The sequence below is a fragment of the Ammodytes marinus genome (assembly GCF_949987685.1).
Source record: "Ammodytes marinus genome assembly, chromosome: 1".
Classification (NCBI taxonomy): domain Eukaryota; kingdom Metazoa; phylum Chordata; class Actinopteri; order Uranoscopiformes; family Ammodytidae; genus Ammodytes; species Ammodytes marinus.
In genome coordinates, this window is record NC_137230.1 from 8,979,601 (window position 1) to 8,997,438 (window position 17,838).

General features: G+C 43.1%; 1 protein-coding gene across 1 annotated transcript in view; it reads right to left on the reverse strand.

The window, feature by feature from the left end:
- cskl (c-src tyrosine kinase-like) overlaps window positions 1-17,838 on the reverse strand; it is a 50,871-nt gene that overhangs the window by 6,129 nt on the left and 26,904 nt on the right. Inside the window, exons 2-5 of the mRNA XM_080039844.1 lie at window positions 13,294-13,378; window positions 10,545-10,658; window positions 9,481-9,593; window positions 3,228-3,447 (exon numbers count right to left, since the gene is read on the reverse strand). Of these exons, the coding sequence (XP_079895970.1) occupies window positions 3,228-3,447; window positions 9,481-9,593; window positions 10,545-10,658; window positions 13,294-13,308 (462 nt within the window). The 5' untranslated portion in view covers window positions 13,309-13,378. The remainder of the gene's footprint in view (window positions 1-3,227; window positions 3,448-9,480; window positions 9,594-10,544; window positions 10,659-13,293; window positions 13,379-17,838) is intronic.

Genomic DNA, 17,838 nt, shown 5'->3' on the forward strand with positions numbered 1-17,838 from the left:
TACGGTGGAATGGTTCACTCTCACTCACACTTTCAGACCTCATTAAAACAATACAGAGACTGACATTAATGAATTCAATCTGAAGGCTGACTCTGTATGAAAGCTTTTGATGTGAAAAATATAAAGTGAAGGCAGACGTTTCCAACATGAAGGTAGGAATGAACAGAGGTTTTCCAGGCTGTGTTCAAAGTGGATGTGCGGGGGGCTCCGTCTATTTAATGTGTACGGGATATATCAGCGCTGTCTTTCTCCTCCAAAGAGAGAAAGCACAAGAGAGCGTTGATCAAAACGTGTCAATGTTAACGAGGAAAGCGGTTAATATTGAAGGGCAACAGAATCAAGGCCTCACTAAACAATTAAAGATGCATTGTTTTGATCATCATCAAAAAAATCAAAACTTCACAATTCACAACCATGAATAGAAAGAGGAAGCGATGTGGGTTGCAATCACACATCAATTAAACAGAAAGTGATCCGTTTGTAGGTTTGGGGGTTTAGTTACACTTTAATAAGGGAACCTTTTTTTCAATCTCGTCTTCATTTATTCAGTGCAACTGCCACCAACGTCATTTTGCTGTGTCCATACAATGCCGATAAAGTACATCTTATCTTCTGAAGATTGACAGTATGTGTAGGACTGTTCTTCACTGTGGGAACCAGTATAGAAAGAGGAGTGAGTGGGTGTGAGAGAGGTCACTGCATAGACAACCTTTTCACCCCAAGACACACGGCAAACCAAACAAATCCCCAGAACCCTCGTCAATATCCGCTCATCACCACAGCATCAGATTGGACTTTAGCAGTGGGAAAGCAGATATCCCTGGTTTAGTGAGTCTCCATTTACACAAGTAAGATCATTTTAAACTGGATACCCCATTAACAATTTGATTTGATTCAATTTATTTCAGACATATCAAAAAAAGAAAAATTAAAAACATGAAAATACAATAAAAAAATATATTCAAATGATTTCACAAAAGAAATAAAAATAAACAAAAAATAAACATATTGAATTGATATGCCTGAAAAGGAGTAGGAAGAAGTATACACTTAAATAATCCAGTTATTTTAAATAATAACTTAAACAATACATTTTTTTTTAACATAACTTCATCATGTAAGTTACCATGATGACCACCAGGGGACAGCATGGTGACGGCGTGGCTCAGTTCCACCACATTATTCAACAACAATGCTCACATGCAACAAAGCACCAGCCTCTATGCACACAGATACAGACAAATGCACACATTTAGATCTGGAATGTTTCATAGTTGACACTGCTTGTTTAATTCTACCCTTATTTCACCTTATCCTTTTAATGCACAAGGGACGTTATTCTCAGTACACAATGGTGCTGGATAAATCAATATCTTCACATATATAATTAACACGGTAGGGAGTAATCACAGCGGAACAATACCATATAGACATTGTAAATAACCCATGGAGCCATCTTTGTTTCACTTGACCAGTATGCCTGCAGTGCAATAGATGTGACTGACATCAATGTTGTTGTAGTGATTGATAGAAAGGAGGCCCTGGTCTGTCTTTAAGCTATGTATGCACATAGTGTGTATGTGTAGGTCTATGTGGACCCTGCTGTGAAAGGACAATAAGTGCAAGGCAGGGGAACAGCGAGCAAGCCGGAAAAACATACAAGAATGCAAAGAATCTTCTCATAGGGCTATTATAGAAAGAGAAGGCACAGGGGAACACAGCCAGGGGAGAGGAGGACAGGAGAGAGAGAGAGAGAGAGAGAGAGAGATACAGAGAAAGATACAGAGAGAGAGAGAAAGATACAGAGAGAGAGAGAGAGAGAGAGAGAAAGTAGGAAAGGTAGGGGAGGAGGTAAGAGGTTGAGATGGATAGCAAAGAGAGGAGGAAATAAAGCAATGTCCGGTATCAATGAGGGTACACAAATGCCTCATTTCCACTGAGCAGCAGACTTGGGTTCGGCAGAGAACGGTAACCCTAGATCTGGCTTGTGTTTCCACTGTCAACAGTACTGGCCTTACTTGGCAGACGGGCTGAAATAGCCGCGGTCAGAGTATACAGTCTATGGGTCAGAGCTGTTGAACAGCGCTGGTTTATCTCTCGCACTGAATTACTATTCTGTTGACCAATCAACAGACTGCAGTGTGTAGCTGCACCCTTTTGACACGGTGACAGAAATATGTGCAGCACAGTTTGCTTATTTCTGTACCATTCCCCACCATTTGAAAGTGGAAACGCAAATAAATGTGTGCCCGAGCCGCACTGAAGCGCACAGCTCAGTGAAAACGAGGATAAAGACGTAAGGGAGGGAAGGAGGTGGAGACAGAACCAAGCCTGAAGGGTGTGAACAAGAGGGAAGGAGAGAGAGAGAGAGAGAGAGAGAGAGAGAGAGAGAGAGAGAGAGAGAGAGAGAGAAAGGATAAAGATTGTGGATGGCTGATAACAAGAATTCACCCGGGACGTAGATGGACTCGGTGCCAGCTGGCACATTCCTGTCATCGACTTTCAACGCCCCGCAAGGCAAAGAGATGAGGTCCAATTAAAAGTGTGATAGCCGCTAATCCAGCTCCTGTCTTTTATCTGAGATGATGCAACCCCCCTCGCTCTCTGTCTCTCTCTCTCTCTCTCTCTCCCTCCCTCCTTCACTGTGCCAGCTTGTCTCCTGTCCTGCCCTCTACTCACTCTGTCCTTCCTCTGAACCAACTCCAGTAAAAGGCAGAGAGAGACAGGGTCGGACAGCTCTTTGAAGAACATGGGCATGTTCTCAAGTCTGAAACTCCATGGGGACACTGACTGTGTGTGTGTGCGCGCGTGTGTGTGTGTGTGTGTGTGTGTGTGTGTGTGTGTGTGTGTGTGTGTGTGTGCCTTGAGTTATGAAATCATACTGCTGCATGATTAAACACAGTGTAACTTTTTGATTGATTTTATTTTATGCTTTGGGAGCTGCCTGAAGGTGTCGCTTTACATCTGGACTTTCAGGAGAGCGGAAGTATCTCGTGGAACATGAAACAGGAATGACGTTCACGGGCAGAGGTCAAATGTTTCATTTCCCTTATCAGCAACTCCACTTTTTTTCCTCTCTGTGTTAAAGTTCCCCCTTTTCTATTGAGTTTACACACTGGCTTTGGTAATGAGTAACCAATATCGTCAGCCAGACCAAAATCCATTAGGAAAAAAACAAGAGCTTTAATTGCCAGCTTGTGTGTGTGTGTGTGCTGTCCCAACCTCACCTCAACCAGCTGCATGAGGTTCTCAAAGTACTCCTCCTCGTCGATGGTGAGCTTGCCGTTGTGGTAGATGATGCGGTAGTGCTCCACCTTGCCGTCACAGCTCACACACAGGGTGTAGTCTCCGGGGTAGTTGGTGCTCTCTCTCACCAGGTACAGGCCCGTCTCTGGAGGGTAGAGCAGGCGCTCCGCAGCCTCCCGGGTTATCTTACCGTGGAACCATCTAGAAGGGAAGGGACAAGGGGACAGACCATTAAAGGACAAGGAGGAGGAGAAAGGCCGAGATATAGCGTGAGAAAGGAAAGAAGAAAGGGAGAAATCTGGTAACGGCGATAGAGATTCAAAAGCACACACACACAAGTTTATATGGCTATACTTGTGGGGAAACTCATTATGCATTCCCTAGCCACTTACCCTAGCCATCAAAACTGATTTCCTAACAACAACCCTTACATTAACCCTAACATAAACCTAATTCTAACATGAAACGTAAAACCACATCATAGTCAAGTCAAGTCAAGTCAAGTTTATTTATATAGCACATTTACAGACGGCTAAGCCCCACCAAAGTGCTTCACATAAAGAACAATTAGTGCATTAAAAACAGGATTTAACACAATTAAAAAGAAACAAATAAGAAAATAAAAGCAACAACAACACAGAGGTTAAAACGACAATGCCTGCAGGAGTAGTCTAGTGGAAGGCAAGAGAGAAGAGGTGGGTTTTTAAAAGTGATTTAAAAACATTTAGGGACTGTGCTGCACGGATGTGGAGGGGAAGGCTGTTCCAGAGCCTGGGGGCTGCGACCGCAAAGGCTCTGTCACCCCTGGTCTTTAGCCTGGATCTGGGCACCTCAAGCAGCAGTTGGTCAGCTGACCGTAGTGCTCTGGTGTGGGTGAGGTGGTGTAGGAGGTCAGAGAGGTAAGTAGGGGCCAGACCATGGAGGGATTTGAAAACGGTTAGAAGGAGTTTGAAGTCAATACGGTGACGGATGGGAAGCCAGTGGAGTGATGCAAGGACCGGGGTGATGTGATCACGTTTTTTGGTGCAGGTGAGGAGTCGGGCGGCAGAGTTTTGGACCAACTGCAGGCGGCGAAGCTGCAATTGATCCATGCCAGTGTAGAGGGCGTTACAATAGTCCAGCTGTGATGTGATGAAAGCGTGAATAGCTCTCTCCAGGTCACTCCGAGGCAGGTATGATTTTAGCTTGGCTAGTGTTCTCAGGTGGTAAAAACTTCTCTTAACAACTCCACTGACCTGTTTCTCAAATTTAAAAGCGCTAGATAAGGTCTCATCTAGGCGAGATCATAAGCCTAGATGAGACCTTCAAAGTGAGAACTGGACACAATGTCCTCACTCGTAAGGTCTTGAAAGTCAAATCCATGCACAGAAACACTACATGTGCCAGTTCTTGTGGATAACAATTAAAGTACTTCAACACTTCCTACAACAGCTCGAAAACAGGTTTTTCATTTTTCACTAAACTCAATTTTCCCATTTGCTACTGCGAGCAGACAGAGAGAGAGATCCACTTCCACGTGTCACGGCCCATTGCCCTCCTCTCTAATGAGGAGTGAAAAACAAGAGTGGGGCGGACATGGGAAGCCAGCAGCAGCACTTCCAGGCTGTTCAGCTGGAGCGGTGCAGGGGCCGGGCCGACTCTGCTCAAGGAGTCAGTGAGAAAGTACCTGAACCCAAACAACAGGAAACGTGCGGACACAATCACGCACACACACACACACACACACACACACACACACACACACACACACACACACACACACACACACACACACACACACACACACACACACACACACACACACACACACACACACACACACACACACACACACACACACACACACACACACACACACACACACACACACACACACACACACACACACACACACACACACACACACACACACACACACGGCCAGAGGCAGAGTCGGAAAAAGACACACAGACACGGCAAAAACAGGAAAGTGCGAGAACTGCTCAGATAAGGTGGTGGGCAGGACGGAACACACACAAGTCATACACTCCTGTCTGAGGTCAGCGAGACCAAGAGATGGACTATTATGCCTCGTTTCCACCGAGTAGAGCGGGTCGGGTCGGAGCGGCTCAGAGCGGGACAGCTCACTTTTAAGAATCTCGGTGATGTTTCCACCGCCGACCCTACCCTTACTGGTAGGGCGGGGTTTATGCTGGACTGCGACAGCCGCCGCCAGAATGTGGGTCAAACTATCGGGCTGTGGAACAACTGTGGTCAAGCCAGCGGTCTCTCGTTTTTGCTTGGTCAAACCAGCCGCTTCTTTATTTATTCCCCCCTTGTTGTTGTGGGCACAAAGACGGCTCGGTGCAACTGATAGAGACAGTGAGCGAACAGCGCTGGCTGCGGCAGCTACGTGACATCGTAGCAGTGGGACACAGTGTAGCCAACTGATTCTTTTAATGACGAGGAAAAACACCACACAATAAACAGTGCTGCGCTCACATTTTCGCCAAAACACAAGACTCCCTTCACTCTAGCCGAGGTGACTACACACGGCGGAAATGATTATTTCGACCAACTGTGGTCAAGCCAGCGGTCTCTCGTTTTTGCTTGGTCAAACCAGCCGCTTCTTTATTTATTCCCCCCGTGTTGTTGTGAGCGTGTATTTACTACTATCTAGGCTATGGCGTAAACACACAGAGACGGCTCGGTGCAACTCATAGAGACGGTGAGCAAACAGTGCTGGCTGCGGCAGCTACGTGACTAGCAGTGGGACACAGTGTAACCTATCTATGAGTGTAACCAACTGATTAATTTATTGACGAGGAAAAACACCACACAATAAACAGTGCTGTGCTCACATTTTCGCCAAAACACAAGACTCTACACTCTTGCCGAGATGAATAGCCTACACATGGCGGAAATGATTCTTTCGACCAATCAAATGACGGCACTGTGTAGCTTCGCATTTTTGGCACCCTTTCAGGTGGCTAGTACCCCTACGGAGGAGTACTGAGATTAGGAGCGGCTCAGAGCGGTTAGGTGCGCTTAAATCGTACCCTACCCAATTTTTGGCAAATGAAAAGCCAAACTACCCGGACCGAACCGCTCCGATCCGACCCGCTCTACTCGGTGGAAACGAGGCATTAGAAACACATTGCAGTAAAACAAATATATACTTAAGCTTCTGTTATGCTTAAATGCTGACCACTTATTGTGCTACAAATAAAGCTTCTTTATTTAGAGGCTAGCTATATATAACCCTGCTCCAGCCTCACAATATGGCCTGGTGGATATGGATCTATAATGGATGGATTACACAGCTGCATTACAGCGGGATCATTTGCATGTACATTAGTATCCTGGATTTCAGTCTTATCCTGGATGTGATCACATTTGTGAACATGATGTGAAGACAGAGACAGCTGGTTAGTAGTGTCCCTGTTTACATGATCAGAACACAGTATCCTGTCCCTGTTCACATGATGACATGAGTATCCAGGTGTGTGTGATCATCTGTGTGCGGCTGTCCTTTCATAAACTACATGTCATTTCAGCCTGTGGTTCCTAGTTAGACCATTTACAATCACAGAATTTTCAGAAACCAAGAAAAAGGCTCCTCAATCTAGCACATTCAGGTTTCTGAAACAATGATAGGGGGATTGCCATGATGTGTAACATAACTGAGGATGGTCTATATAAACTTCCTCTATGCTAGCATACACATATGTATTAGGACCTTTGTGTTTCTGTATGAAATTAAATTAACTAATTGTTACCTGTGATTTACACACAAACAAATACAGCTGGACTATGAAACCGTCAGAGTCCCTCAATGCAGCCTAGTATCCCATCGATGGCTCACCCTCCCTGTGTACAGGGCCGTATTAGCCGCTAACAGTAGCAGTTTACAGAGTCTCTCTATCCATCTTGGCCTGTGAACAACAACTATAATTGATTTAGCCCGTTTTCCTGTCCCTGCCTCTGTCCCTCCTTCCTCTTCCTCCTCCCCATACAGCCGTGGTGCTTGTGGCAAAGCGGCTTAATACGGGTGGAGTTGATTAGATCAGTGCAGGCAGCTTCTCCGACGGACAGCAGCTCCGTAACTCCCACTAATCCCAGAGCAGGGCGCCAAGCGTGGATGACCCACACACATACACAAAGCCCTTTAGTTGACACATACACTAGCCGTTTTGTCCATGGCAATTGACTGCAATTTTTCATACATTGCATCATAATGGGAGAAAAAAAAAACACACACAAAATGCAGCTAACAACTTGGTGGGGATAAAAGGGTAATGAGGAAGTTGAAGACCCCCTTTCTTTAGGAATGGTGCTGTTATGTGAGGTGGATGTGTGCCACAAGGGGGCAGCAGAGAAGGCAGGTCGTTAGGTGCTAGTGAAGAAGGCCAGAGAAACTCGGCAGCAAATACCAATTGGTCAGGGGGAGCACATGGGGGGACTCAAGACCACAGCTGAATCCTTATGCAACACAGAGAGCGGGAGTGGTCTTCATCTGTTACTGATAAACAACAACACAATCCACTAGTAGTCCCTCCCTCCCTGTGAGTGTGAGCAACAGCCAGTGGCTCCACTTTCGATGGCTTGATAAAATAAATCTCAAAAAAGGACTTCCAAGACAGACAGCAAGTGCAACCTTACTAAATATTTAGAAGCCCATTCCTATGACTGAACTCAAGGTCAGAATATCCTGTAGTATTGACTGTCAGCAATCAACATCTTTGTGCACGTCTTGTTCATCTCAAGGAAAAACATTTACCAGGAAAACCTACTGTGACGAAAACCTGGCAACGTCCATACTAAAGCCAGGAATAATCACATGATCAATCAATGTGACTGTCTCTATGTCAGGTTATATCTAATTCAGAGCCACCATGGGAGTTCAGTCGCCAGGCTGTTTGTTGTGGGGTTTGCAAAGCCCTCAAAGTTGTACTAGGCTAATTTAAATTTACAACTGGGCTTCTGCAGACCGCACATGCACGCACGCAACATGCCAGAGCTGGATGACCCTGTGACCATGTTTTAAATGGTGGGGACAGGCAGAATGAGTGGTGGCAAACGGAGATGTTAAAGCGTTCAGCGGTTGAAGAAGGCAGACAAAAGGGGGTCAAAAGTGTCCTATAAATGTATCCTGCACAACAAGATGTCACAGTGCCATACAAGCATCTACATAAAGCACTGTTTAACTACAGATGTTAAACAGTGTGAACGCCTAAAAGTGTTACCCACTGACTGATCTCCGGATGGGTCTGCTATGTCACAAACCAAAATCGGTCTTTCTGGAAAACAAGAGGACCAACCAGAAAAACAACAACAACAACACATCAAACATACAGAGCAGTGTTTTCTGTAACCGCACAAAAGTCAAATCTGAAAACAAATTAATATTTATAAAAAGATTCTTTCCGAACGCTGCTTCATTAAAATACAGTCGATAGTGGAGCATGTCCCAGGGTGCACCACTTCCCCCAGGAGAGTGACTAACCTCGTATTCAAATCCTACATCTCCTCACATCACACTGAAAAAAAAAAAAAAAATCCTCCTAATCTGCAAGGTTTAAATACTGGGTTACGATACATCAGTTGAGGGGAAAGGCTTTGGTTCTATTCAGATGACGACACCTCATAGCTATGCGATGATACTGTAGCAAGCCCTGTGTATGCTCTCATCCTTCCTGTCTCCTTTCATTTGCATATGCCTCTCGCTCTGTTTTCCTCTGTTTGAAATAGCTGGGTGTTTCAAAGAGCCCCATTCAAATGTGGTGCGTGGCCGCTGCTGGCCTCCGTGGCAGCCAGACACAAGACTAGGAACAAAACAGACAAAAAAGTGTTGTCTGAATTTTGAAATCAACACTACACTTTGCCTCGCAGCAGGGAACAGAAGTGTACAAGGGGGAAAGACACACACAAAGAGTAAACACAACAGCCATAGCTAACAATGTTATGACTGCTGCATAGCGTCATATCACACAATCTGGATTTCATGCTACAGCGGCCTATTATAGAAATGATGTCTAGTCTAACATTGCTGTTCTACTGCAACTTTAGCCGAACTTACAAAGCTAAAGAAAAAAGGTTCAAGTGGACCTAAAACATTACACAACAGTGTAAAATGCAACAAAAACTAAATTCAAGCATTGTCTATGTTAACTGTCTGAGCATGTGTATTTAAATGACACACCCAGCCACCAAACCACACACTTTTACACTTTCTCCTTCACTCTTGTTACTTACGGCATAAGACTGAGTTTGCCTCCTGACTTGACTCCTTCCCTCTTCTGGACATAGTTAGCGGGGATGGTGCCCTCTCTGCCCACTGTGTTCCTCGCTCTGTACCAGTTGGGATCCTGAAACGAGCAAAAACACAAAGCTGAATACTGGTGCTTAAACCTGCAGCTTATGGGACCAATGCACAGTAACGCATAGTGGAGGATGGATGCAGGCACCAACATGAGCCAGAGTGTGTACCACTAGCTAAAATCAAACCCAGAGACTACAGGGCTACAGGGGGATTAGATTTAACAATGTTCACAGGCATTACACATTGATATAGTGCATCATGTAGCGCTTTGTTTGTTTGGTGCATTGCCGACATAACTGCATTAGGATATCAGCATTAGAGGTATGGCCCCACTTTATCTATAACTACATTGTTGGTTTTGTAATGGTACTTATAATGAAATACAATAAATATGAAAAGCAATCCTAATGTTGAGACAGGAGTCCTATATTAATATAGATAGTGTAGGCACAGTATCACAGAGACAGTAAACAATTGCTTTAGTTACTAGAGCTATACTGTCTCATGAACAATTCAGTTATATGAAATTGCTGCATTGGCTATCTCAAGTTATTAGAAGAAGCTATGGCCTGTAATCACCAATATGAGTTGGTTCCTGAGATGTACACAAATGTATTAGGATAGCAAAGACAACTTTAGCTGGGCTAGTGTTGAGATGAGTGGTGGGAACGCAAGAAACAAGCACTGAGTGGGTTGAGAATGGTACTGCTTGAGTGACAGCATAAATAGTACATAGTATATCAATGAACTTTAACTTGTCCAATACTATTTGGCAATTGAAGAATTCCAGTATGATTAGCAACTTGGGAAATTAAAACTAACATATCCTTTATTACATATACTTAAATGTGGAACCTCACAGACACACACATAAAAGTCTCATTGATTAACCCTTAACTCATTCCTGGAGTAATTATCAATATGCAGCCATGATAGCAGCTTTGGGGGGGAAACCTGACACATTTTCAATAACAGTCCGAGCCACCTGCCTACTTACCCTGGTGACTCCGATAATGCTCAGCACGTCTCCTTTACAGAAAGGCAGGTCCTGTTCGTTGGCTGTCTGGAAGTTGTATTTGGCCACACACTCTGTGCCAGTCGCCCATGGTACCTACATCACACAGGACAGAGAGGAACATGACATTAATCAAAGCGACGGAAGTTAACTCTGCTGAACTGAGGTGTCTGAGACTGACGAGTTACAACACACTTTACAAAGGATTAAATATAGAGGTAACAAGCCACTAAGGGGGACATGGAAATAAGTGGTGGTATTTAAAAGTAATAAATTAAACATATTTCATAACACTAAAGCATGCATGTTGGATAACATCCACCTTTGTCAATCTGCATATGTCTTTGGCATTAGCTAATTATAAGGTAGATATTAACGTTGACCTGAGGAGATTTCTATTCAACCTCAAAACAAAACAAAGAAGATTTCAAACAGAAATGTTGTGGGTGTGCTGTGTCTTTTGAAAACCAAACCCATCCGTGCTTCCTGTGAGAGTCTTTGCCTGTTCTCTGGAGAATTATCACAAAAGCAAACAGCAGCAAACCAACCTTTAAAAAGTAATTCTACCACTTTAACATTTCTTGAAAGGTTAGTTGCGATCATTGTCAGTTACTCTGAATGCTGTAAGAGAGGAAGCTAGCTACATGATGACATTACAATTGTAAAAGCCAGCAAGGATGATGAGTACTGTCACTTTGCACTGTGAGATTAGCACGGCGCTGCGATCAAAAACATACTACAAAAGAATAAATGAGAAAATCCACAGCACAAAGCAGCAGCAGGTGTGGGTAGCAGTAAGGTCCTTGCACAAGCTTCACCGACATCACACGGTAGGGTAGAGCTGAATGATGTACTGTAGTATCAGTCAATACACAATGATGGGGAATGTTTGGGGATGCAGGGGATGTCTGTCTGGGGGAATGCAGATAAAGAACAACGCTGCTTCTCCACTGTTATTAATATCCATTCGGTCACTTGAACCAAAGGACTTTATTCATGAAAATAGGATTTTCTAGATAGAATGTCATTCCAGGGAGATTTCCTTTCGAGGATCTTAAGTAGTTTGAAACGATGCTTAATGGAAGATGCAAAGCAACTGGGTGGGGGGGGGGGGATGGGGGCTACATTAAACCTGATGTTGCATTCACATATTTCAGAGACAACAAAGGCTTTCTTTGTATGTGCTTCTTAAAAGAAAAGTAACCCTTAATCGTGGTCTTATTATACATTTTGAAATAGTATAACAATGTAACTGTCTTCCCCAACATAGTCACAGGCAAAGTCTGTACACCTACTGTAGTTCACTTCTTGGGCGACCTACAAGTCAGTCCGACAGATTACCAAATGTGTTGCTCAAAGGTCTGTGTTTTCTGGATGGATGCTGGTATATGTGCACAACAGTAAATTCATTTTTGACCTTTTAGTCTTGGTAAGATTGCCAATAGGTCACACCGCCGCCCCCGCAAAAATATAATATATTAGAGCTTTATGTGATCTCTTGACCTAGAGAAAGCCACTGTATACCGACATGGATATTGATTGAGGCATTGCATCATGAAGTATTAGTTGCAGCCTGGATACATTCACAGTCAAAAACATAACATTCATAGTCAGAAAAAAACAGTACAGAAGCACTTTGGTGTGAGGTATAGAAAAAAAAACCATGATCAATAAGGTCATGTGTGTGTGTGTGTGGGCAGATCATAATGCAAGAGAGGAAGTAGTCCTACTCTGAGGGCAGAACTTGAGAAGCATTAGCAGAACCACAGACAGACAGGTAATGTGAAACCACTAAAACTGTGCCAGACACTTTGATGTATGTGTGCTCTCACCAGCTATGTACATGTACATTAAGATGGGGCTTCATTTCAGCACCTCGGAGTCATGCATGCATTCCCTTGAGTGTGTGCATGCATTGCTTACATGTGTGGATGTAAATGGACTCATATTACAAGAAGGTTTTTTAGGCTGGGCAATACAAGTTCTGTAAAGGTATATTTGGAATATTGGTCGCTAACAATATATAGCAATGTGCTTCTGTTTATATTCTCTCATTTTGTGTTTCAGTTTACTGCTCAAGTTATATTGTAAAAATGCAGAGTGCCTGCTATGCACAGACTGCTGAAAGAACACCAACAATTATCTATCCACTACTTCTCCAATGGGAAGGTTCTCTTTGATATTATTATTATCATCATCTAATTGAAATCTGAATATCTTTTGACTTTGGATAATTGGTTTGACTTAAAATGTCACATTGAAACTGTGATTGAAACGTTGCACTATTTTAGTGATTCATCAAAACAAAAGGCTGATTCATTGAAATGGAGATAATCATAAGTTGCAACTTGTACCCCACTTTACCGTTTAACTTCTACATTCCTTACTTATATGGAGTGTTAATCTGAAGCAGCAAAGTGTGTGTGTGATAACCATGTAAGTGAAGTGGGGTGAGGAGGACTGGAGACTCAGTTTTGGCGTGTCTTAGCCATAGATAGTATATAAAGCTCATTTTTTATTGGAGACAGACTAGAAAGGACACTGATCAATAGAGTCAAAAACCTTTGGCAGATCAAGGAGGGGTGTGGTGCAGCGTTGCTTAATATGGATGACAAAATTAAGACAAGTGAGTGCTTCAAATACAACAGTAAGTTAATGCTGGTGTTGGAGTATATTGACTCCTTGGATGATAGTTTTTTTTAAAGCAAACTGCCATATGTGTTTGACTTACGAGTATCCCAGACATGGTGAGGGGAATTTGGGCAGCAGGTGTCCTTAGGCAGGAAGCGGTCACTGTCCAGCTAGTACCATCAGAGCTGGAACAAAAGAAAAAAGGGGCAAATCATCAGAAACACATCCAAAAATCTGTTCATTCTATTTGCTAAATGCAAGCTACATTCTGAAATTGGCAATGATAAATCCATGCTCCCCATTGCTCATTTTTTAAATTATTTCCAGAAATACAGTTTGATAAAAAGACAGTTACAGGAGACACAGGAGAAATAATGTGAAGACAAAAACTAAATGCTTAGAGGCAGAACACGTTTGCACCTAAGGCTGCGTGAGCGATATGGTGTGAGTGTTTGCCTAGAGGGGTGTCAAAGAGTTCGGCTGAAAGTGGGAGAAAGATTGTATAAGGTGCTAATGTGTGTCTGACAGAGTGGGTGTGTACATGTGTCCACATATAAATCCATATCTGTGTGTGTGCTCTTGTGTGCCTTAAAGAGTAAATGTGTGTGTGTGGTTGGTTGCTTTTTAAGCGTTTTTACACTGCCACACAGCCATACCTAAGAAAGGTTATTTCACTGTGATGCTTCATTGTGGATCAGTCGCAGTATACTAAATACTACAGCAGTTTAATGGTGCAACAGTAACTGAATAATAGTAAGACTCCATTCAAAGCATCTCACTTCCGACCAGTCCAGAGAACAGGAAGCTGAAGTGGGCAGGGAGATGGAGGAAGTGGCTGACGCATATTTTCCAGTGCTGTGTACTATGAGATAGGGAGGGGCTGTAGCTGGGAGTCTGATGAGAGCAGCAGGGGTATTCTATGGTCACTCAATCAATTTACTACAGCCACTCTTCCTCATCACATTAGATAAACACAGTGAACAAAGCACTACTAAACAACTCAAACATAATGCATAGCTTAACTATCCTGATAAAATGTGTTCTTTGATGCCCCCCCCCCCCCCCCCCCAGATTATATTGCATGTCTGAAGTGATCACAATTATGAAGAGCCCATAGTGTGTGAGCGAATTGTTCTCCACTTGAAGTAACTTAGTGCTCTCAGTCTGATTTCAGAGCAATTAAAACAATGCGTCTACTTCAGATGGCCAGGCTAACTGCTGGATAGCCTAGCACGGTCCCTGGGAGCATCAATGGCCAAGCTTCACAGCACAGCCATATCCTGTCTGAAACAGGAAACAGCCTAATTGCAGAGCATTGCAGATCTGTATGCAAACTGACGGAGCCAAATATAATCCAAGGCCGGGCTGCTCCGCTGCACCCAGAGGGCAGCCGCTTTTCCCATTCTTCACCAACAGAGCAGTGCGGCTCTCCAACCCACAGCCACACACTAGAACTGGCCAATATAGGATAGAGACAAGTGAGTGCTATTCTTATCTCTCTCTATCTATCCAGTGCTGAGGAATGCCTTGGAGCTATTCAAGAGCTTCAGCATCACACTGCTGCTCACATTGCTCCGCTTTACTTAGTCAAGTAGTGTTCACGGCCTTGAGTGGAAAAGAGTTCTTCTTCTTCTGTTCCATTTCTTGAAACGTTAAGCATTGTGATACCGTATGTGTTAGGCGCCGAGGTAGAAGGTGTTATGCCACCCTGCAGAGTGTAACATCAGCCTGGTTTAGCCTGGTTTAATATCTATGTTAAAAACCCAAGACTGTGTTCAACCCAACAATGGCACTGTGTCAAAAAAAGGAAAAAAAAGGGCACAAAGGGCTACGTGTGTTTGGGCACGTTGCTATGGTTACCGGTCAGAACGGAACATGAGCCAGGAAGTCAAGTTTTGAAAGTTTATCAGACGCCAAGATGCTGCACCATTGTATGCCTTTAAAGGTCACCTATTATGCAAAAGAAAATCACTTTTTATGGCTTTTCAACATTAATATGGGTCCCCCCGGTGTGATTAAAAGACTCCCAAAGTCTGAGAAAAACAACCATATCTCTATTTCTCCAGCTCCATCTTTCTGAAAACCTAGTGTTCAAAACAAAGCTATAGTTTGATAAACAAACCCTGGCTCTTCATACGTTAAGGTCAAACATGCACAGTATATAGCGTTCTAGTTCACTCCAGTTCCCAGATGTAGGCCTACTACCACACACTAGTCGATATCACTTCTGCTTCTAAATGTTCTCTTCCTGATCAACATGAGATGCTGGAGAGTGAGACAGTTTCATGGCAACACACACTTAGACTGAAGCATCGCTTTTTCATTTGCCATGTCAGTTAACTTATATTATCAGTTAGTTACAGTGCTGGATTTATTACAAAGGAAAGCCGAGATGAATCTACACTAAAGCGATAAAGTGACTATGGGTTTCTGTTGACTACCATTGATTAATATTTAATGCGCCGTGCCTATACCAGACAAATCCCTGCTTGTTCATAATATACTTTGAGTATATAAAGCAATGTTCACTTTTGTTTCTTTACTATGCCAACATGGAGAACCCTGAAGCCACATTGCTCTGTTCAAGAAAGTATAACTGCATATAGGCGTCAAATAACATCCTATGCCAAGTCTGTGTCATATGGGGCACGTCTTCTCAAAGGTGTTGGAAAACAAACCATCTCTGTCAAGACAATCAAAAGGTGTCTCTCCCACCTCCAGAGAGAGAGGCAGCAGTGAAGAAAAGATTACGCCTACGCTAAATATGTCAGGGGGGGAAAACATCAGTGGAGGGGGGGGCAGGCAGGCAGTGATGTGAAACGGTGCTGCTGGATAAAAAAAAACAAGAAATGTTTAAATTATAAATGATCAAAGTTTGAAATTGTCATATTGTGGAAAACAAGGCTTTTCTCTGAGGGCTATGCTGTAGCTTGTATGATTCATTTGGGTGTCTGCTTGTCATCATTTGTTTCTTTTGCGGGAGAGTTTTTCACATGTTTTTAGCGATCGTGCAGCTTCTCTGGGCTTTACTTTTTTTGTTTGCAATTTAGATAATTTCAATTTATTTTCAAGTGCACCACAATCTCTGGATGAGAGACTGGCTGGATCCAGTGAAAGAACAAGACTGACTCACAATTGCACTGCTGTGTAAGCCAATCAAGATGTAAGGAGCTTAAATCACAGTCTTACAATGGCACAGATCAGCCTCCCTGGGCTCCTCTTCAATGAAGCATATTGGTATCTTGATGGAGTTACAAGTCTACCTCTTTGCTTTAGTAGCAACTTAAGTTACCATCTTGGACATTTCACTCACACTCTCATAAACACTTGTTAGCTGAATCTCAACCTAAGAATCACAGCGTCGTTTGAACTTGACACCTAACATTTGCAAGCAACTGTGAGAATGTTCAGCTGATTGTTACTCTGTCAGCTTTCCCTGGATAAATAAACGCTTGTATTGAGCGGAAATCACCAGAGAGGGGCTGGTGCTCAACTGAGACTGCCGTTTCCAGTTTCTTAAAACTACTGTGGCAAAGTCTGGGGTTATGTAAACAGAAGAATGGTCCAAGTGTAGGCCCATAAGCACAAGGCCATCCACAGATTAAAGACCTGCTGCTGGCACAGTGTCTACCAGAGGAAAATAAAAGGCTACTTTTACTTGCGGCGACCACTATTTAGCCTGGCCCAGATACATGTTTGTCCATTTAAAATCAGGATGTCATTAATTGTCCGGAGGGATATTCAATTTACCAATCCAGCATTAAACCACAGCTCCTATCGCACTCTACAACGGACAGCATTATAGACTTTAACCAGTAAACAACATTCCCATCAAATTCCAAGTCTGGTAAGTCAAGTAGTACCACACAACAGCTCTGTATGCAGCATAGAGAGCACTGCAATATACAAACTAAATGCTTTTACGTCTGTTATGAGGCAGCCGTGTGGCGGTTATTTCAGAATGCAGTTGTTATTGCGTAAATGCTGTACGTATAGTATTCTAGTACTCACAGGCACTTCTACAGCAATGCACAAAGAGGATGGGCAAGAAATATGCTCTCTCAAAATGTATAGGCAGAAATGTGACTTGTGTTGCGTAATTCTATACAGGTGGGCCCCACCTCGGCTATACGTTAAACTGTCAATCGTCTGAAAGTGTCCAGTAGAGCCAACCACTAAGATCAGTGTGCAAACAAATGAAAGACCAAAGGGAGTAAATAGAATAGCTAGAATTTGAAAAAATACAAATATGTTCTCATCAAAACGAACATCTTCAGATAGCAGTGGAATACATTGTTCTTGTAGCTGCATTCTTAAAATCGTTGACGTATCTTCACTATGTCATGTGATCTGCTACTTAAGCACACTATAAGAAGCACACTATAAGAATAAATAGTATAGGAGGAACCAATACAGATAATTGCAGATAAACATTTAATACCCAGGAATTCACATTATAGACACGGCCAGTATATAGCAGATGAACCGCATACAGGGTCCAGCGGTATACTAAGTTTCCACCAGTTTAAGTCTTGTCTCCTTAAAAAAAAGATGTTCCAGTCAACATCACAAGTAGTGCAGCTATGGCTATCGAACCTTGACACAGGCTCAGTAAAGTATTTTTATGGTAGAGCAGATCTACAGG